Source organism: Oreochromis niloticus, linkage group LG1 (assembly GCF_001858045.2).
Source record: "Oreochromis niloticus isolate F11D_XX linkage group LG1, O_niloticus_UMD_NMBU, whole genome shotgun sequence".
In the NCBI taxonomy this organism is placed as follows: Eukaryota; Metazoa; Chordata; class Actinopteri; order Cichliformes; family Cichlidae; genus Oreochromis; species Oreochromis niloticus.
The window spans coordinates 6,335,020-6,357,656 of NC_031965.2; the positions used below are offsets into that span (position 1 = coordinate 6,335,020).

The window sequence follows — 22,637 nt, forward strand, 5'->3', positions numbered from 1 at the left end:
TTACTGTTGAAGCTTGTACTATTTTTAGTGCCTGAAAACAAGATAACAACCAGAGCCTTACCAGTTTTCTCACAGCCCTCTTCATCGCTGCGATCCGAGCAGTCGTCCTCGCCATCGCATCTCCATGACAACCGGACACAGCGTCCAGTTCCGCAGCGGAACTGGTCGGCCGTGCACATGGATGTGGCTGCAGGAGACGCACATAAACATACATTTTACTCTTACAGCTTTAGATCAGTCATTAGGACTTTAGTCATTATGGGTGAATGCTTTTTGTAAATAATGATGGAAAAAGAAGAAATTATTTATTTTTCACACACTGATTTGTTCATTAATTCTGGACACAGGCTACTCACTGCAGTTCTTCTCATCTGAACGGTCATCACAGTCGTGCTCGCCATCGCACCTCCATGCAGCATTGATGCACATCCCGCTGCTGCACATGAATTCCACTGATCTGCATGGCTGATGGGAAGCTAAATAGACACACATACACATATATATATGTATAACTGATTAGTCTTTTTAACCTGGAGTTATATATAAATCTAAAAAAATATATAAAAATATACACAAACTGTGCAGGTTACAGGTCCACTTCCTTGCTATAGCAAGCATGAAAAGGAAGCTCGTTTTTTAATGGTATGAGAGTCTTTGAACACCTCTGTATTATAACCACTGGTAAGTCCAGCTGTTTAATTTTCTATTGAATAATCACCTTTTTGAGTCATGCCTTTTGTGTGAGACTTACATGTTTTAAGTTGATGAGGGCCAATAAACATGTAAGATGCTGTCTCAACATGTGGGATAAACTTCTAAAAATCCTGCGCAGTGACGACACAAAGTGTGACTAGCGACACCGGATAGGTCACCTTAGCTATCAGCGGAGTTCTTTTTTTTGCGTATTTCTACTTTACTTGCACGCCACAAATGCTCAGTAGCGCCTCAAGGTGGTGCTTTCTTCATTCCTGCTGTGTTCAGCTACAAAGTCATACAAAGACACTGATGGAATTTTGTTCTGCCACAAATGCAGTGCCACGCAGACCTGACATTGTACAAGTGCTGTCAAGTACTGCATAACAAAGCACCAGTTCACTGTCAGAGCCCCTTTTCTGGCTAAAGTAGCCCTCTTATTGTTAAATAAGAGGGCTACAAATAATGACATATACTAACAAGCATTGTGGTGTGTCCAGGTTGACCACATTTCGATCCTATTACCTTTTAGTCTATTCAGATCAGGTCTCTTTTGGTACCCTTTTGTTTATTTTGGAAAAGTAAGTCATCTACAAGTTTGCACCATGTCTGATCCCACTTATGAACCTATGAAGAGTGAAAGTTTTGTCGCACGATCACAGAATAAACATTTTTACTCTGAGCGCATTCCACATACCTAAACATATATTACTTTTGCCACATATAGTAATTAGATCTGCTTACTTAAGCTGCTGCATGATCATCTCTAAGCGGAGATCATAAATATCCCACCTTTAAATCACCCACCATCATCTCTACATGTGATCAGATCAAAGTGAAGCTCAAACTGGCAGCAGATGACGACGGAGGTGGATGAGAAGATTAAAGCTGAATCAGACATAAGCATCTTAAACCCTTCATCCGTGTGTGAGCGTGTGTGTATTTCTTCGACACGTTTCCTCATGACAGGACGAGTCGGCTCACATCGAAGCTACAGCAGGCACGAGATGAGGGAGGAAGCGAGAGTACGTGAGGGAAGACAGTTTCTAGCAACGCTGTGCAGGCCTGTCAGCTGGGCAAGAAACGATCAAAACAGCAGGTGGCTTTCCCACAAGAGAGAAGCAGAGAGAGAGAGACTTATTGGTCAAGGGAATTAGCATGGGACACCAACTAACACACCGACACCCGTGCACACACCCAAATGGTTCATCCCCCCTTTTCTTGTCTATCTCTTATTCTCTCCCTCACGCGCACACGCACACCAAAACAGCAACTGAGCTCTTTCATCTGCTCAGCCACGCAGCCCAAAGCGGCATCAGTGGTAACAAGGCTTGCAAGTGTGAGTTCTTTTGGGTGTGTGTGTGTGTGTGTGTGTGTGTGTGTGTGTGTTCACATAAGGGGGAGAGAGTGAGCAAGAGAGAGTGTCGACTTCTCTAACAAAGCGCCCTTCATGTGTCTGGAGAGTCCGTGCCAAGGAATGCTGTCTGAGGATGGGCTGTCTTATGCCTCTCAGGAATGCCTTCTCTGTCTAAGTGTGTGTGTGTGTGTGTGTTTGTGTACAAACTACAGCATGAAACAGAATTTACTAGGACTTAAATGACTAAAAAGAAAAAAAGAACGCTCTCGCCCTGAACCATTCTGAGTCAGAAATAAATAAATATAACAGGAAGAATAACAGGCAGTGTGAGAGTGAAGGACAGCCACAGGGGACATGCAATCATCAGCGAGGACCTGAAACAAACCTTGAACAACACTTTGTTCATTTAGATCTGTTATGTGCCTCTGTATTTCCTACACACAGTTATCTCAAGTATTTCTTAAGGTCTTTCTGCTGCCCCTTTTGTGCTTTTCCCCCCCCTTTCAAATACGCTTTGATGCCAGCTCAACTTTCGAAAAAAGTTCAACACTTCAAAAGTGAGGCAGCAATTAAAAAACCTGGATGTGGGAGGAGATGAGAGGAAAAAACAGAGAGCTGCTCAGTTGAATAATTTGACCTTACAGATGATCAAACGATGTTACAAAACTTTGAAGCCGTGCTTATTGCGCTGCAGATAAACACATCAAAGTGGGGGGGAAACCACTGGGCTCAAGCACATGTGTCTGTGAAAGAGATGGATGTGGTGGGCAGTTAAAAGATGATGAGCAATTGAACGTGAGAAATCGGAGACAAGGAAACAGGGAGGGGAGAAGCTGAGAGATTAGTCAGCAGCAGGCAGCGTCTCTGGAGCGAGGAGAACGAAACATGATAGTCTATGTCAGGACTGTGTGTGTGTGTGTGTGTGTGTGTGTGTGTGTGTGTGTGTGTGTGTGTGTGTGTGTGTGTGTGTGTGTGTGTGTGTGTGTGAGAGAGAGAGAGATACAGTGACAGCACAGATCTAACAGAGTGCTTTCCAGTTATGACACAGGCTGTCGAGCAACAGCTGTTCCTGAGCTCAACCTGCCATCAACAGAACGTCGGGACGTGAAATCAGCACTCAGTGTTTTACAACGAAGCTAAATTTTCGTGCAGCTACCAGAGGGCCTCTCTTACAACATATAAACACTATTATCAATGAATCAGCTTTCAAGATTACAGACAGTGAATCAGCAATTGACATTTTTTTACTAGAGTAACATTTTTTTTTTCTTCTGTAGAGTCACTTTGCATCAAATCCAATGGTAAAATACCCACCTTATCAACCTGTTTTGGCAACTATAGCAAAAATGACTCTTTAACTAATAACTCTTTAGTGTTTCTGGGGACACAATAACATCATGGAAGTGACAAGCTAACAGTAAATGGCTGAAAGAAAATGTGTATCGACAGTACTATATGACTCATTTGATTAAAACATACATTTGATAGCCCTGCACTTCTTTTAAGCGTCTCAGTGCAATCCTTCACATGCTTTGGTTTCTGTCACTTCTGCAGATGGTCCGTCACATTCATGTGTCCCCACAAACACTTCAATTTTGTTTTGTGATTTTTTTCCCACCACGGTGGGCACCACGGTGGCACGGTGGTTAGCACTGTTGCCGCACAGCAAGAAGGTCCTGAGTTCAATTCCACCATCAGGCCGGGGTCTTTCTGTGTGGAGTTTGCATGTTCTCCCCGTGTTTGCGTGGGTTCCCTCCGGGTACTCCGGCTTCCTCCCACCGTCCAAAGACATGCAGTTTGAGGGGATAGGTTAATTGGATAATCCAAATTGTCACTAGGTGTGAGTGAATGTGAGCGTGAATGGTTGTCTGTCCCTGTGTGTTGGCCCTGCGACAGACTGGCGACCTGTCCAGGGTGTACCCCACCTCTCGCCCTATGACAGCTGGGATAGGCTCCAGCGCCCCCCGCGACCCTGGAAAGGATAAGCGGAAGCGAATGGATGGATGGATGGATGGATGGATTTTTTTCCCTCTTTTTTTTATATTTGTTGGTCTTTTCTTAAGTTGTGGCCCATGTGACCTCTCAGGGCCACCATATATTTGGCTGCTTTGAGCAACAGGTGCGGGTAGAGCAGTGGTAGCTGCTGGCGGTGTGAAAGGCATCACCTTGACCAATTTGAGTTAAATGGACTGGAAATTTATGGCTGTTTGTGGTTTCAGTGCCTTCTGGGACAACTTCAGTGCAATTACACAAGATGGCAATAAGATGGCTTGCTGGGCAGTTAATTGTACAAACAGCCCAAGTCAAAGCGGTGTGTTATTACTTAACAGACAGAAATCTTTGTAGATGCTGGTAATCAAGCTTAGCACTCTGCTATATATAAAAGATAGCATACTGCTATCTTTTATAAATAGCCTATCCTGGTATATTCTCACTTATAAATGGGAAATCATTTGATTCTTAGACAGCCATCATTTTCTGTTATTAGTATTAATGGACAAAAATAAATAATACTCAAGTCAAATTATCAAAATAACCAGTAGTTGAAGCAACATCAGTTACATGCTGCATCTCTTTTACAGATGTTTTACTGCACCATGCTTTAATTGTCAGCATTCAGTATCTGAGCCCAGTTTGGAACAGACTCGGTCGGTGTAACCACTAAAAATGATGGATGTTAAACTTCCTGTTCAGATGAGCCTTTAATGTACTTTTAAACTCCAGCTGAACTAGTGCAGGAAGCTGTAAGACATGAATCTGAGTTGCACTGAGAGGAAAAGCAGAGAATAAAAGGAAGGAGAGGCAAGAGAGAAAACGAAAACGTAACTCTCATCTAACGTAACAGAGCTAATCTCCCAAAGGAGCTTTGTCTTCATCCACCACACACAACACAGTCTAGTGAAAGCCATGATCACTGGCAGGGATCCTAAGTAATATGTGTGTTTATCTGTGCCTGTGTGTGTAATCAGATGACAGCAGTTCTTTACACCAGCCGAGAGGCTCGATTGGTCTGGATCACTTAGCTATACACTGAGTGTGTTTCCTGTCAAATCTTTACTTCTGCCCAAAACTTGCATTGGTGTCTAAGAAGTACACTTTTTTCCCCCTGGAGGTTTGAGACTAGACCCTGACGTCTACAATGCTGCAGGTGTGTTTCTAGCTATGCGACGGGGAACTCACAGCAGTCCGATTCATCCGACCAGTCTCCGCAGTCATCGTCTCCGTCGCAGTGGTAGATGTCCAGGATACAGCGGCCATATGCGCACTGGAACTCCTCCACGCTGCAGGTGGCTGTCATCACATCTGAAGCTGCACAGACACGCAGACATGTTAAACAGATGCTGGAAAACATGGTGCAGCAGTTGGCTGTCGGAGGCTCTTTGAAGTTTTGATGCTACTTTGCTGAGTCTGTCAGAAACTATACATGAAATGAAGCAGAAGCTCAGCTCTACATTGAGACAGTGAACACATTTACATGGTCTGCAGTAAACCTGTTACTGTGAGATCTTGGTTTACATACAGCTCACTGGTAAGCATATTTGCCCCTTTCTGAGGCCACAATTTTGACCTTACATGCTGCAGTGTACCATCACTCTGACCTGACTTGAATTATCGTGGAGGATGCCCTACAACCATAAGCTGGCCTGTCAATGTGTCTACAAAACAAAGTACTGTACTCAAAGTCTAATGGCCAAGCTTTACTGTCTATATTTTAAAAAGCTTGTGCATACTCTCTCAGTAACTTACGGCAATTTTCTTCATCTGATCCATCTTTACAGTCCGTGTCTCCATCACAGTACCAGTGCTCAGCAATGCAACTCCCGTCCGTGCAGCGGAACTCCTTGTCTGAGCATTTACGCATGTCTGCCATGGAAAAAACACACAGACTCATATACTACTACAAATACTGTCTGAATGAATAAAGGCCTTGCGTGCTCAGGCTTAGGTGAGCCTCTTCGTGTGTGTACCCACCACACTGTTCATCACTGTTGTCCCCACAGTCGTTGTCGCCATCACAGTGCCAGAGGCTACGAATACAGTAGCCGTTTTGGCAGTGAAACTCGTCCTCCTCACACTCCCTGGGAGCTATGCAGGCAGAAAAAAGTGACAGATTTCAGAACACCATATAACACAGACACAATGAAAAGACACTAAAGCTACCTCGAAATCTGGGCAACTCTAATTCTTTAAGTCAAACTAAGAGCGAAAAGCTGTGTAGAAAAAAAAATGCCCTCCATAAACAGGCGGATCTTTCAGAACACTGCAGGTCTGTGACTGCGAAGCTTTCAGGCTGAATGTTTTGTTGCTCAATATGAAAATCGCTAATTTACAGCCACTGCAACACAGTGAGCGATAAGGTTGTATAAAGTGGTCTGTGTTACAGCTATAATAAATTTCCTTTTACAAAGCACATTTTCAACACCTCACAAAAGGCACAAAATGAAACCTTAAAAATAAAAAAACCCAAAATTGGCTCTAGCTGAATAAATGATGGTTAAAGTGGATGTTAATAGAGACGAGCTTTCATGGAAGAAAAAAGTCAAATGTTTGATTTATTACTCAAACCGCATAAAAGCCTTAAAATGATCGTTGCATTTCAACCTAAAAATACCAAGCTAACAAAAAGGCTACTTTCTTATTTGTTAGGAAACATTCAGAGAGGCTGTGAAGCTGCAACTGAAGAACTTTTTTTTTTGTCTAAAAATCCAGGACTGAATGTGTTATGTCAAGCAGGAACCGGAAAAAGAAGCCAGCATGAAGGTGCCAAAAGCTGCCGTTTCTCAACCGGCTACTTGGGACGGGCTCCAAAAACAAGACGGCCCCCAAACACTCCCGTCCAACTTTACAGAACTAAAACATGTTTACAGCCTGGTACTAAAAAATAGTTTTGATAATCTGGCTTGTGCTGTATTACAGAGCATCAAAAAAGTTTGTGTATCAGTTTTGGGGAGTCAAGTTTTGGTATTTTATAGTCTGTCACTAATAAAATTTAAAGTCTGTTTGTCTGTGTGTTAGAACTGAACACTTTACTAATTTTCCCCACTTTTATCTGACTTAGATGCAGATTCTGAGGCATTGTGGTTGTGGGCATTAAAACCTGCTAGAAGACGTGACCAGGAGAACCATCATTTACTGCTGTGAAGTTGCTTTAATGCGTAGCATATTCTTCTTAGTCCAGCTCCAATTTTGGATTGATTTCTTTCACCAAGCTCTAGCACCGTGCTTTATATCTTAATTACACATAGTGCTGGCTGTACATTAGGAAGTGTTTCATTATGCAGTTAACCTTTAGACTGGAGATAAAAGGAACATTAGTCATTCGTACAAACAGTTGACACAACAGAGAGACAGTCACTCCCTCTTGTGAGAGCTCAGCCCTGTGACAGTGTTTTACTTTCATACCCTTTCATTTATCCAAACAACTGGTTCGCCTCACTTCTTTAATCACACTTCCAAAGCACCGCCTTCTACCGTTACCGCTACAGTCGATGGCAAAGCACTGCTGGAGGCAAGCAAACAGGTTCGTCAAAGAAAACCAGTGATGGCTGGCCCCTGGCAGTAGGCAATCTATAATTTATCACTGCTGTGTGTGAGTGTTAGACAGCTAAGACAAAGCAAGAGAGATAAGAAGAGACAAAAACAGAAGGACGCCCACAGAAGAGACGACCCGACAAAAAGGAAAAGGGTAACGCTCGTCTTTATTCCACTGAAAGCTTTCATCTTTTCTCAAGAATTATTACAGCATCACACAAATACACCTGAGAACCATACTTCACTTCTCAGATGAGTGACATGACATGAGAACCCAGAGCCACTGCACGTATATATGATCCGAGTCCAAATTAATGTTTAACAAAGATCCAAAAAGGAAGCATCTTTCCAGAATGTTTTCCATATAAAAACATGACATATTTAGAAAGTTCTGACAAGGATCCTCTACATTTGGGAATTATTACACTGATTTCCATCTCCACAGTTTCACTGGATTCTACTAGCATACATCTGAATGATCTACAGGTCAAATTCATCCTCATTTATTTTATAATGGAACTTGCTTTAGACTACAAAATCATCCACTTTCTAAAATTAGCTGTTTTAGCTCCCTTCTCCCTCCCTTTTAGCCAATCCTCTTCTGATTGGCTGCTTTTCGCAAACAGAAGATTCACATAACAGGTGGGTGGAGCTTTTATGCTCATAGCTAAGGGCTATGTGCCTTAAATGACCATTTACTCTCAGTGACATCATACAGAGCCAAGTGTAGAAAAATAAATATCTAAGACTAAACATTCATGACCATGCTATTCATTCAACTGCTAAATTTCTGCTAACCTCGCTCCAACCAGTCTCCTCTCAGCCAGTTCGCCCTCCCCCTTTAAAAAAAAGTCTTTTGGTGGGTCCCAATGAAAATTTTATTTTACCTAGACAATTGACAATCAAATTCATTCCATTATTCAGTTTGCAAGAAAATAATTGATTTGCCCCCTATTCTCTGCCTCTCCCATGCTCTAGCTCCCCTCCCATAAGTGAAGTAAACAGAGTAAGGTCAGAGGTCAACAAGCCCTCAAGAAACTCATCATTCACACAGCAGCCAAAAGTCAAAGGGCACTGGGAGTCGATACCACGCTCTCTACATGTGCGTGTGAGCTGAGAAAGGTGTCGAAATATTTATTTGCCGGATTAAAATATCTTTTGAACGTCAAGATTTCAAACAATCCCTTTTTTAACACACACACACACACACACACACACACACACACACACACACACCAGGGCACACCTCACTCTCCATGTTTGTCTGAAATCTTGACAGCTACTTCGGTTCCAGCCAAGCGTGGAGGATTGTCTCCCCAGGCCTAAATAATGCAATGAAACCACCTCATCGTAGGGAGAAACCTATACTGGCCAGCACATATTGGGAACTGAGAGCCAAACCAGGTAGGGGGAAAGAAATGGAGAAAGAAAGAAGCATGAAATAATAAGTATGGGAAACAGAGGAGGGAGGAAAATTTACTGGGCATGAAGATGAAAAATTCATAGCACCCTCATTGCAGACAGACACCCCCCACCCCCATCAGTAAGTGATTCAGTGTCTGGCTGCTCATGCTGTATGTGGGTCAGCACAGGAGGAGGAGAAATCACCAGGTGACAGAAAAATCATTCACAAGCTATCCTCTACCTGCTGCACCTATAAACTACTTGAATTTTGAGAAAACAGTCAAAGTGGCGTCTGTGCATAGGCCATTAACAGATTCTACTGTATTTAAATACAGTTAGAGCATGATGAACACTAATGCTCAGGATGGTCCCTGTAATCCTATGCACATGTCCAACATTTAATTGGCTAGAGTGACCAAATGCTTCACATGCTCAGTGCTAGAATCAACAGATTAGCTCTACAGATTTAATGCTAGTGCTTTGGTGGGGAGTTACATATTCATTCTATTGACTTCAAAAGCATAAGAAGGTGGTTCCAGTTTATTTTTTAATCAACATGAAAAGAAAACACGCCAAACTGAGCAAAAATATTCACACACTTGGTTTTTTGCTTGCCAAAATAAGAACCTCATTTAGTATCACTGTGACCGATGCGTCATGTTATCAAGCTAACACTAGCATTAGTCATATATCACTTTTTCTTACAAAAACATGCCTCGCTTGCATCAAAATAAAAACAAAATGGGAAGGCCAGATTTCTACAATACAGAATTTATAATAGCAGTTCCCAATCAAGACATGAGGTCATGGTCTTTGATATCCAATATATGGAACTAAAATACTGTTAAAACCTTTGATGTGTATAAACTAAAGACGCACAGTTTCAAGCTACTGCTACCAAGACCAGGACCTACCAATACAACTGTCACTCTGGTCTATAGTTACCAACCTGCTGACTCAGAAGCTTACTAAGCCAGCCAAAAACAAAAACGTTCCTTCTTTTGATTAATAGTTACCTCCATCAAAAACCTACCCAACCCAATCACCACTCCTTTGCAGAGCCAGAATCACAATACAGATTTTGTGATCTACTCTTAATTCCACATTAGCCAAAATATGCTGAAAGACGAGTTGTTCCCGATCTGACGTACAGAATTATCAAGTGGAGTTACTTTTGCCCTTATTTTGTTTTTTCTACTTTTCTAGTTCTACCACAATGGTGAATGCTCATAAAGTTTCAAATGATGAGCCCCGCATAAATGTGAGTTCAAATACTTGCAGCTCTGGCAGGAAGTATCTGTCTGGGCCCCACCCACCTAACATTCTGTTCGTGAGGGGCAGCCAATCAGAAGAAAAGCTCAAGGGGGTGTGTGTTAGGGGTGATCAATTTTAAAAGAAGAGTTCTTTAAATGGCTTGTTCAGAACTGGTTTAGGGGCGGCATAAAAACAAGATATACAACAACCAGGGTTATTATGAACTGTGAATCAATCAAAGTTACTGTAGCTGAGTCCAAGAAAGAAGGTTTGAAGTTGCAAAGAAGCATAACAGGTCTATGTCAAGTTCTCAGTATTGTCACCTTAATACCACTTTTACTGGGACCAAACTAAACCAATAAAGCCAAGCAACACAATTGCCAATAATTGATATGAATTGTATAATTTGAGCAACATGTTGTTGGTTGAAGATCCCTCACAGATGTAGAAGTGAGTTACTTGAAAGACACGGCCTAACTGCCATGTGTCATCTTCATCAAGGACATGTCACTGCTTGTAACTATTCCAGTCCTCTGCACAGAGTGTTAAAGCTGATCAAACTGAATCGCCGAACTTGCTTCTGATGCTGTGATAGAATGTCCGGCCTGCAGCATGCATCCACCCCGATCAGGTTGCACACACTGAGCCTTCTGAGTTGTCATGGGTAAATATAGAGACTAAATGTGGATTCAGAATCTGACCACTGCCACACCTCAAATAAAGAAGAAAAAACACACACAGAGACAAGCAGTTGTACTCGTCTACTTCTTACGACCTCTTCTAAAGATCACAACTCCTATTCTTAACCTCAAATGAACCTAAAATTGCCCTTGGTTAAAAGGGCAAGCACATTGTTGAGTTAGTAAAACAGGATGGGTTCCTTATCATGTTTATCTGACCATTTTCTGAAGGCTGCATTAACCCATTAAAAAAAAAGAAGAAGAAAGAAGTGAGAACAGAGAAATTACCCTCCTCTCTAAAATGTCCTCAAAATCAAGCTGGAAACCAGAGGTTAAAGGTGATCACTCAGAAAAACTTATTGATTTGCATCAACACTTTCACTTTAAGGGGACGACTGGACACAAACTCTGTCAGCAAAATCTCTCACATAGCAATACAGAGACCACAGATACCCTCACTGTAGTGGTCAAAGCTTCAGGTTTTTCCTTTTAGTTTAACAGTGTTTGTCACGATTCTGCCTGGTAGGAAGCTGAGGATACTTCAGCAAGAACACACGACTTAGAACACGGATAACTCCTCAAAACAAAAGAGGAGCAAAATAAAGTCAAGTCAAAGGTCAGACAAATATCTTGTGCTGTGAACGTGGGAGAGATGACCTCTTGCCACGATGTTTTCGTGTGCACAGGCGAGCGCTCGTGTGTTTGTGAGTGCAACAGACAGGCAACTCTTTCAGACTCTAAACAAACACCTCATTGCACATGGCTGCCTCAAACATCTGTCCACTTTAATAAGTCATCCCCTTGAGTATAATGGAGCAGGTCGAGTGTATGTCTTTGCTACTGTTTGTATTTTCAAGAAAGACAAAGTGTGCTTACGGCAGTCTTGTTCGTCGGAGTCATCCTCGCAGTCGTTGTCTCCATCACACACCCAGGAGCGACGGATACATTTGCCGTTGTCACAGTGGAAGTCCAGCGGTGAGCAGGTGGGGAGCACTGCAAGTAAACAAGAGCAGACAACAAGGCTGTCAGCAGAGAAAACAAACAAACACACTGAGCAGCTGAGAGAAGAGGACCACAAAAGAAAAAAGTCGAACAACATGGATGGGACATGCTAATGTCCTTATGAGGATATTATAAGCAGTGTTGCTGACCAATAAATTTTGACAGTTTGCGTCAACGACCTCTTTTTCTGACAACTACGAGACAATAACAAAATAAAAACTAATGCATGAGGACAAAAACTACAATGAAATGTATTCACACTTTTGTCAACGAATAAAAACGAGATGAAAATATTCTGGAGTAATCTTAAGCGGTACGGTTAGACACGGACATTTGATCTGCCCCTGGGAAACTGTACAACTAGCTCCCATGCTCCCCGTTTCTCATGAAAACACTAAATGTCAGCGCTTGTGAGGAAGAGAAGAGCAGACATATGGACATATTACACATATGATGTCAACAAATGACGCTTTGCAAACCGTGTGGAGCAACTCTCACAGCTAAAAACTTTTTTTTACTCAATAAAACTAAAAGAACTTAGATTATGACAAAAATCAAATTACATTTCAGCCAAAAGACTGTGACTAAATTTAAATAAAAATTGTCCGTCAAAATGAACTCTAATTATAAGTACTTTCAAAATACCTACTATATTGTAGGCCAGATACTGTTGAGGCTTCGAGTGTGCTAGCATGGACAGGTATAGCATTTAGCTGCATCTAATCTGGACCTATTCATTATGTTTGTGCTGTTAGTATCAACTGCAGCATTTTAATGGAACTATCTGACAAATAACATAGTCTGCTATGTGGTAAATACAATTTTAGTAGTTTATTCTTTGGTTTTGGTGAGTAAAAGTTTAGCATTTGATTATAATGTGATTCGTGTGTATGCCATATTCCAGCTTGCTAACTATGCTTGCTAGTTATCTGCTAATTTCTGGCTCCAAGACACCAATATGGCAGCAGGTGGAAAACTAATGCTGAGGCTTCAAAATGCAGAGTCTAGAAGCAACGATCTTACATTTTTTATTTGCAGGTTAAAAAGTTTTGCCTCTGTCTGTTTCATTTGGGCTTGTGTAATTATTTAGATGTTTGAGGGAGCTTAATAAGAGCATGTTTTCATGCAGCAATCCTAATGATTGATGAGTAGCAGCACATTTGTACGGTGGCCCTGAGAGGCCAAATGGACTGCAACTTCAGAAAACACTTGCAAAAAGAAAAACGCTGCAAAAAGAAAAACACTTGCAAAAAGAAAAACACTTGCAAAAAGAAAAATGCTGCAAAAGCACACAAGACACAACGGAAATGTTTCTGGGGAGACAATAACCCGACGGACCAGTTGCACGAACCAAAACATGCTAACAAGTGTACTGGGACTGGGAGACACTTCAAAGAAGTGGAATCGGGGCGGCCAAAGAGTAAACTTTCAAAAGTAAGTTCTGAATATTATGTCACTTATTTATGTGCAAATGTTTAATAATGAAGAACATTAAAACATTACTGTTGGCCACATGCCGGCAAAGTTATGTGACAATAGCGATGTTTGTACTTTCAGCGTTTACTTGGTTTTAAAGCCTTTACTTTATACGCCGTTCGATAGTTGACCTTAATCTTACAGAGAATCTGATGATTTTGTGGATAATTAAAGTCAGTCATATATCCACAAACACAACAAGCTGAAAGTCAGTGATGCTGCTCGGTTTGCAGTCCTGAATATCACGGCACAAGCAGGATTCACTGCACTGTTAATGTTAGCTATGTTATATTGCTGCCTCTGTTCGGTGGTGTCGAGCCAAACGGACTTTAACGTGTGTTTGAACGAGCTGACGGTTCACTCGTTACGCTGAAAGAAAGATGCTTTAATCACAGGAGTCACACATGTGTCCACTGTACCATCTGGGAACTCTTCTTGTTTAGCACTCGTAATAACACAAACACTAAATCCTCCTTCTCTTGTGCTGTTTTGTAGCAGTGTACTGTCACCTGTCTGTCTGTCCTGCACTCTCTTTTTCTTTCTCTCTGATTGTGGAATAAAAGTATGAACATGTATTTATAAGTTACACTTGTGTTTGAATCCTGCAGCTTATCACACATTTGATTTCCATGTGTGACAACTGCAAGTGTCCAGAGTGAGGACAGACTGAGGGACCCACTGCTGCACATCATCTGTGAGGCTTTGCACCCCTGATGATCCACCAGGACAAACTCAGCAGTGTGTGAGGAAGAGGAGGAGGAAGAGCCAGCAGCAGCTGACAGATGGAGAGAATAGACAGACTGTTCCCTGTTTGTGAAGGACTGCTAGGAAAGTTATAACTAATTGTCTGTCCTGAATCAGGCTTATTAGGTAATTTTCAAATAATATTATCATTCCAGTGTTTTCAGTGTGGGAGAAAGTACTCAGAGCCTTCAAGTTACACACTATGAAAGGCAGAAACAAGTTTAATATTCAGAAACCTAAAGTATGTATCAGCAGCAGAATGGACCTAAAAATAAATGTTTGTCTCAGTTCTATGAAGCTTTGAGTATTTTGGATTAGTAGTACTGCTGTGTTTGTTGCATCATATTGCTGTAATTGTTTATATGCTTTATATATTCTGAGGTAAGTTGATCTATATTGTTACATCATATTTTATAAGGATGTGATGTGTTTGTATACTTTCTGCCCAGTTTGACCCATTTAGCAGAAGTCAGCCTGTTTAAGGCTCTGATATCTATTCTGTATGACTTAAAGCAGTTATGACATGGTCTGATTTTCTCATCCAATAAAGGAATATTTCATATATCAGTCTACTCTTCATTCTATCAGAAACAGTTATCACAGCTCGTGCATTTTCTTTTTACACATATATGTAAGCATTGAGCCAAATTTAGTAATGCCAACATATTAAAAGAATATTTGTCTCTTATATATAATACATCTATAGATACACTGTCAAAGATACTTGTCTTTGAGTGAAGATTTAAGGTGATAGGAAATACAAAAAAATGCAACTTGAATCTTTACTGAAGCTCAGTATTTGACACAGAGTTCAAACTCACAGCTGTAATAACTAATAATGATTAATGTAATAACTTTAATATTGGCCATATTATATTTACATTACCAAAGTGAGATGACTTTAGTCTCATGAACAACATTAGGTAATTGTTATTTACTAGCTAATCTTAAAATGACTGTTCAGTACAGAAATGAAGCCCAACAATCATGTTTTAGAGTCCTGTGGTCTCAGCCTCAGATACTTATCAAATCACACAAAGCTCATGTAGAAACAAATGTACAAAATATGTTCTCCTTCATTTCTGTCACTGCTGTATGAAATGTTTCCAGCTGTTAGTATCATGGTTGCTAGGCAACCTGGGCAGCGCGACGGAGGCTAGACTGTCCCATTTCACAAGTCTACAAGCCTCGCATTTCAGGCCTCAGCGGTCTTTGAGTACGCGGCCCTTGAGGACCGTTAAGGCTGCGTACTTTAAGGCTGCAGACCCTGAATTGGGATACAGCCATACATACATGTTTTGGTTCGTGCAACTGGTCCGTCGGGTTATTGTTACAGGCAGAAGATGGAGAACCAGCTTCAGCAAAATAACGTTGGTGAAGTCTGGAGAGGCCTCAGAACCATCTCAGGCCACAAACATCAGAACGCTCTGCCTGGGAGGGATGTGAGGTGGGCAAATGAACTGAATCATTTCTTTAATAGGTTTGATTCAGCCATGAGGCAGTCTCCAACATCGGCTGCAGACTCACCCACCCCCACTGCTGCTGTTCCACCTCTGACACCTCAGACACTTCACACCTCCTCTATTCACCCTGCTCACTCCTCCCCACCCCCAACAACAGCATCCAATACACACTCATCACGAGGCTCCAGCCTGTCTCTCTCAACCACCCAGGTTAGGAGGGAACTGAGGAGGATTAATGGCAAGAAGGCAGCGGGCCCAGATGGCATCAGCTCAAGGGTCGTCAGGTCCTGCGCGGACCAACTGTGTGGGGTGATCGAGCACCTCTTCAACCTGAGCCTGAGGCTGGGGAGAGTCCCACAGCTCTGGAAAACCTCCTGTGTTGTTCCAGTGCCAAAGACTTCACGCCCCAAGGACCTCAACAGCTACAGGCCGGTGGCTCTGACATCCCACCTGATGAAGACCCTGGAGCAGCTGGTCCTGGCTCAGCTTCGGCGCCTGGTGAGCTCATCACTGGACCCACTTCAGTTTACCTACCAGCCTGGCATTGGAGCGGATGATGCCGTCATTCACCTCCTACATCGTTCCCTTGCGCACCTGGAGACCGCTGGGAGCACTGTGAGAATCATGTTCTTTGATTTCTCCAGTGCCTTCAACACTATTCTTCCCTCGGTTCTGAAGGACAAGCTGGAGAACTCTGGAGTGGACCATCACCTCACTACCTGGATTTTGGACGACCTCACCGACCGACCACAGTATGTGAGGACTCAGGGCTGTGTGTCGGGCAGGGTCGTCTGCAGTACGGGGGCCCCACAGGGAATGGTTCTGGCTCCGTTCCTCTTCACCATCTACACTGCAGACTTCTCCCACACCACCCAGTGCTTCCTGCAGAAGTTCTCTGATGACTCTGCAATAGTCGGCCTCATCACTGATGGGGACGACAAGGAGTACAGAGGACTGACTCAAGACTTTGTGGACTGGTGCCAGCTGAACTACCTCCAGATCAACGCCAGTAAAACCAAGGAGCTGGTGGTAAACTTCCTCAGGCACAAGCATCCTCCACTGCAACCACTGAACATCCAAGGTATGGACATCGAGGCTGTGGACAGCTACAGGTACCTTGGTGTTCATCTGAACAACAAACTGGACTGGACTCATAACTCAGATGCCCTCTACAGGAAAGGGCAGAGCAGGCTGTACCTGCTGCGGAGACTCAGGTCGTTTGGAGTGGAGGGCCCACTCCTGAAAACCTTCTATGACTCTGTGGTGGCCTCAGCCATCTTCTATGGTGTGGTCTGCTGGGGCGGCAGCATCTCTGCTGGGGACAGGAAGAGACTGAACAGGCTGATCCGAAGGGCAATCACGGTGTGGGACGGAGAGATTTCGCAGGTCTTTCCTCCCCACTGCTGTCAGACTCCACAATAAAGACTTTTGCAGCTGATCAAACACACAAACCCACACATGTGCAATAAGACTGCTATATGTGCAATTCTTCTTCTGACGAAGTTGTATTTTTGTATTTTCCTACTCAGTTGTATATAGTATTTGTATTTCCATTTTATTCTATTGTATATATTATTCTATTCTATTTTATTCTATTGTATATGGTATTTTATTTTATTTTATTTTATTGTATTTTATTGCTTTCCAGTGTTTTCTAATTTCTGCTAACTTTAACTTTGCTGTAACAAAACAAATTTCCCACCTGTGGGACTAATAAAGGTCATCTTATCTTATCTTGTCTCCCCAGAAACATTTCCGTTGTGTCCTGTGTGCTTTTGCATGTGTTTTTCTTTTTGCAGCGTTTTTCTTTTTGCAGCATTTTTCTTTTTGCAGCATTTTTCTTTTTGCAGCTGCTTTTCTTTTTGCAAGTGTTTTTCTTTTTGCAGCTGCCTTTCTTTTTGCAAGTGTTTTTCTTTTTGCAGGTGTTTTCCTTTTTGCATCATTTTTGTTTTTGCAAGTGTTTTCTGAAGTTGCAGTCCGTTTGGCCTCTCAGGGCCACCGTACATTTGTGCTCTCACTGTGCGACACAGGCCCACAGTTTTGGAGACACGCCCAAAGATATAGCCACTATTCTTCCACCCTGGTTATATTTCATCTGGGTCAGCCCCGAATAGCAAAGTGTGTATGCAGCTTTAGATGAAAAACAAAAACAAAACATACAAATATGCTAACTTGGACAGTGTAATGCTGCAGCAGGCATTTTAAACAATTTTCAACATTATTTTGACCATGCCACCTATGGGACAAATACTCATCACAACTAAAAATAATTCTTAATCACAGCCTGGACATCCTAGATTCACAGTCATCACTCTTGAGAGGCCACTAAGTGCCCTAAAGGTTAGTTTGCCAAACAGCTGAAATAAAAAATCTTCACTCTGTGTCTGGTCTAAGTTCATTGCGTGAGGCAGGCCTGGATTTAGGCATCCTTGTCTTCCCCACCTTTTTACCCTAACAGAGGTACTGAGCTCAGCTCCGCGCATTCCTCCTTAACTTCATATCCGCTCTAAGTGCAGCTACTTGCTATCTAAGCACCACCCGAATGACTGGCCCTTTGTCATCTGCAGACAGAGCTAATTTAATTACAGGCCAGAGAGGGATGGAAGGAGGAGGGAGAGAAGGCAAAGGGAAAAGAGGGAGCAGCAGCTCCTTACTGTGGACTCTCACCCGCCTGTCAATAGCAGATATGAAATATTGACCAAGCAATGCAGACTTTATGAAAAATGTATGACGTCACGCAGCGAGTTAACCAGCCAGGCAGACAGGCAGACAAGCAAGGGCTCAGGGAGTGAATTAAGCAAGTGTGTATCTGTATGTGTGTGCTGGGGTGCACCTTTGGTCTCCAGGGGGAAGTAAAGCCCCACTGACCCACATACCCCAACATGGATATTACATTATTCATAGAGAGAATCATAAGCAAAGAGAACCTGTCTCCCTCTTGGTCTACCTCACATTCTCTTCACCTTCTGAAGATCTCTGTCTAAATCACACAGTCACACTGTGTACATAATGCATTTCAGCAAACCGTGTTCTAGAGAATGCCAACAGTTTATTTCCCCTCCATTCAGACAGCCACTGGATTCAGTTCAATAGATGATGTAAAATCACCTTACAGAGACATCACATGAATTTGGTATGTGTGACTTTATCACAGGAAGACATTTTAAGCATCTTTATATTTTGTCAGTTAACAACATATTTTATTGCATCTGTGAGCCCCTTTCATAAAGGCACTCCTTTCAGGTAATATGACATCATGTTAACATATCAGCTTCATGTCTAAATGCTGACACCGGCTACTTTTTCTGTAAAAGGTGAGATCTTACTGAGGTGGATCCAGTTTTTTGCCATCACTTATCATGGTACGAATGTCAAATCATGCCGCTAGCATGAGAATGCAACTGCCTATGGATGTAAACCACATGAGTTGCTCTAAACACCAAATCACACTACAGTTTTTGAGAATAAACAAGAATAATTTGAGGAGGAAAAAAAACAAAAAACACTAGTCCATAAAGATCACAGAGCACCAAACACACTCGCCTTTAATGACCAGAGACACATGTTTTATGACTTTTCCAACAAAACCACAAAACTCCTTTCATGTATGCTGAAATCTAAAATCTCACATTTCTTATAAGACTGACATGTCTTTAAAATACTTTAAGTACAAGTCTTTACTGTGACGAAGACCGAGTCTGTGACATGTCAGATTAATAACGCTCACCAGTAATGACTATAATCTACATTTTGACAAAGTGTTAGCAGGAGCTGAAGTTAGCTTGTTGCTTGCATCTGTTTGTAGAAGTCATCATTTTGAGTTTATTACATATCTGTAAAATCAGAAAACAGGAGAAACTATCCATAAACATTTCCTAACAAAGAAAGCTTTGTAAATCTACAAAGGCAGTACAACAGTGTTTACTTTATTATAATAAATTATTCCTGAAATGGAGACATGATCAATCATGATCTAAGAGCCACACTTTTACGAACCACAGTATAATAGTTTATCTGTTTCATATGCAACATCTCTTACAACATTACTGAAATACAGCCAATGAATTATGAAAACTACAGTACAGCCAAAAGAGTCTTGTTTAAATGTCTTGAGTCACCCTTAATTTCTTTATATTTTCCCAGTAAATTGCAATAAATAAATAAATGCAATAATTAGCAACTAAAACATGCAAACATACATGCAAATGCAGTCTATAAGGCAACACTAGACTTAATACAATTCCAATATTATCTTTATTAGTTCTCCAGGCTTCTGTTCTCTGTCAAAATGATCCCACACGACTTTAATAATGTTGAATCCAGGTTCTGTGGAGACCAGTCTGTGACTAATAAGTTTCCATTGTGTGGGTTTGTTTTTTTTTTTGTTTTTTTTTTTTTATTCAGGTATGCTTTTACTGCATTGGCAGTGTGTTTAAGCTCAGTGTCAACGAACTGAACGAACAAAGCCATTGCCAATTGGATGCTTTCCAGTTGGTATTGCAGGTGGTTCAAAATCTGATCTGATTTAGTAATCAAATCACTTTTGATAAGATCCCCTACACCATTGGCTGAGATGCAGCTCCAAGCCACGATACAGTCTCCACCTGAAATTTAAAACTTCCACTTCTTGTATCCTCTACTAGTTCAGTTTCACTGCACACCATGGCAAAGTATGTTAAATTTTGGGCTAACAGCTCTTTGGGAGTTACTTTGTTAGTGCAAAAATATTACTTTATGCCTGTCAAATTGTGTATTTTTTACAGACTGAGCTTAAAAAAAAATTGTTTAAATTGAAAGCTATTATTTGTTTTTATAGCAGGCTGCTAGTAACAAAGTGGCTAAAAATACTATTTAAATATGGTTCTTTAATAAGTTGTCTGTTATGTGAGACACAAATCTGGTTCATCCTTTGAATTAGGTACCTCACCGATTCCTCTGGAAATGGTCTGTTACAAGAACTGAACTGAAATTGAGAAAAAAAGCAGCAAATGTCCAAACAAATACTGAAAGACCTTCAGAATGCCTGGAGCACATTTGCTCAAGACCCTTTTAAAAGTACAAGGTCTCATTGGAAGCTAAACACCAAGCACAGAAATTTTGCACAATACTCTAAGAACTGTATGAACTAATGCATTACGCATTACTTGATTTGCACTGAACATAACACTGAATATGGCTCAAGTGTCTCTCCTGCAAGCAACACTTTAAAACTAAATAGCAATGTAATAGTATACAATTTTAAAGCTTAGTAAGCTTTTATTTGTTGTATTTGAGTGTTTCTTGATAGTTAATAATTACATTTGGAGTTGAAACCACTAGTGAAAGTAAACAGGAAATGACATTTTGTGAAGACTTCTATAGTGTGGCTGAAGGGAGTGATGGTTAAATCAAGTATAAAATTTAAAAAACAGGTAAAGTAGTGCCGTTTAGAATAGATCTGAATTGATTTGACAAGATTCTCTCTTAAAAGAAAATCTCAGCTTAGATAAAATAAGAGTTTAATTCATAATGTCCCAAACAAGCAGAAACTCAGCATTGGCACAAATGTATTTAAACTTGTGATATACTGAGAGCCTATCAGAAGACTGATGACAGCTGTGAAAACCTCTTTTTTTGTTACCTAAAGTAATCGAGCTGCATTCTTGTACATTTCCTGGTCAGGCGTCAGCAGATTTATGGCCTCAAACAACAAAAGGCGGAAAAATGCCGCGTCTGAAACATTTCAATAAATAATTCAGCTTATCTGAAGAGTCAGAGATTGTGGTGTTAACACGCACGCAAAAAAGCACACATGCATACATAAGCAAACCATCACTGCACTGGCTAAATAAACACACATTCTGCTACAGTGCGGGATTGTTTAATTGGGAGACATACGAAATGTATGCAAATAAAGAGTCCAGAGCGAGCGAGCAAAAAAGAGAGAGAGAGAGAGAGAGAGAGAGAGAGAGAGAGAGAGAGAGAGAGCGCGAGAGAGAGTGTGAGAGAGAGTGTATGTAGGTGTGGCCTGCTCCTGGTATCAGGTGGATCAGCAGGGAGCTTGCTAGGTAAGTTGATGAGGTCTCCTGGAGCTTTGATCTCTCTTATCACATGGATTCTGCTCTGCTTGGCGCTGCTCTTCTCTCGACCGCTGCATTCCTCAGAGGCTGACACTCACACATACGCACACACAGACACACACACACTTATCAACACTCACAAGACCCTCCATCCGCTGTGTCATCTCATGCATTCCAGTAATCATTTTATGATGAACTCAACCAATATGAACGCCACCTGCTTCGCTCCTACATTTCCCAGGATTGTGCACATATTATTAATAGCTGCAATGATGTACATGCTTCCCCCAGCCCCACAATAAAGTAAGACAGCTCAGAGAATGATGGCTCAGGGAAACCCTGGTTAAAGATGGCATCTGACTTCAAAACGGGTGCACAGCACATTGTGGTCGGTTCATTTGTTTTTTTGTTCCAGCGATTTGCTGTTAATCACACTACAGTGTCATCCACAGCCAGTTGCAGCTGAAATCCATCCAAACGTCTTTTTTTTTTTCCTTTTGAAATTTATATACTTGTTTGACCAGTTCATTCACCTCCCACAGTTACACTTTGAAGTGTTCCAATAGTACACAAATGTTTGTCTCAGTCATGCTTCAAAGCCTTTCCAAAATATTGCTCCTGCTCCATTTATTCTTCTGAGCGCTGCTGGCTTCGCACGTGTAAGAGAACACACACACACACACATATATACACACCCTGACCTTCACCGATGAGCTTTTCTCATCCGAGCTAAAGAATTCCCACTTGCATACTATGGGTTATTCCCACACAAACACAGATACACACACCTGCAATTCTCATCAACACCAGCCTCATTCCTTTCCCCAGTTATCCTCCGATGCACACACACACATATATACACGCAGTGAAGAAACGAGAGTGTAAGTGTAAAAGTTGACCTCTTTAGCTACACTTTACCTTGTTTTTCCATGAATATGTGCAGTATTATTTTATTCTCCGTATTCTGTAACCA

At 41.6% G+C, this 22,637-nt stretch overlaps 1 protein-coding gene across 3 annotated transcripts in view; it reads right to left on the reverse strand.

Annotated features, from left to right (window-relative positions):
- lrp4 (low density lipoprotein receptor-related protein 4) overlaps window positions 1-22,637 on the reverse strand; it is a 109,941-nt gene that overhangs the window by 25,254 nt on the left and 62,050 nt on the right. For all 3 annotated transcript variants that reach the window (XM_005458918.4, XM_013276967.3, XM_025911840.1), the window contains exons 3-8: window positions 11,797-11,913; window positions 6,023-6,136; window positions 5,798-5,914; window positions 5,231-5,359; window positions 357-476; window positions 62-187 (exon numbers count right to left, since the gene is read on the reverse strand). In XM_005458918.4, the coding sequence (XP_005458975.1) occupies window positions 62-187; window positions 357-476; window positions 5,231-5,359; window positions 5,798-5,914; window positions 6,023-6,136; window positions 11,797-11,913 (723 nt within the window). The remainder of the gene's footprint in view (window positions 1-61; window positions 188-356; window positions 477-5,230; window positions 5,360-5,797; window positions 5,915-6,022; window positions 6,137-11,796; window positions 11,914-22,637) is intronic.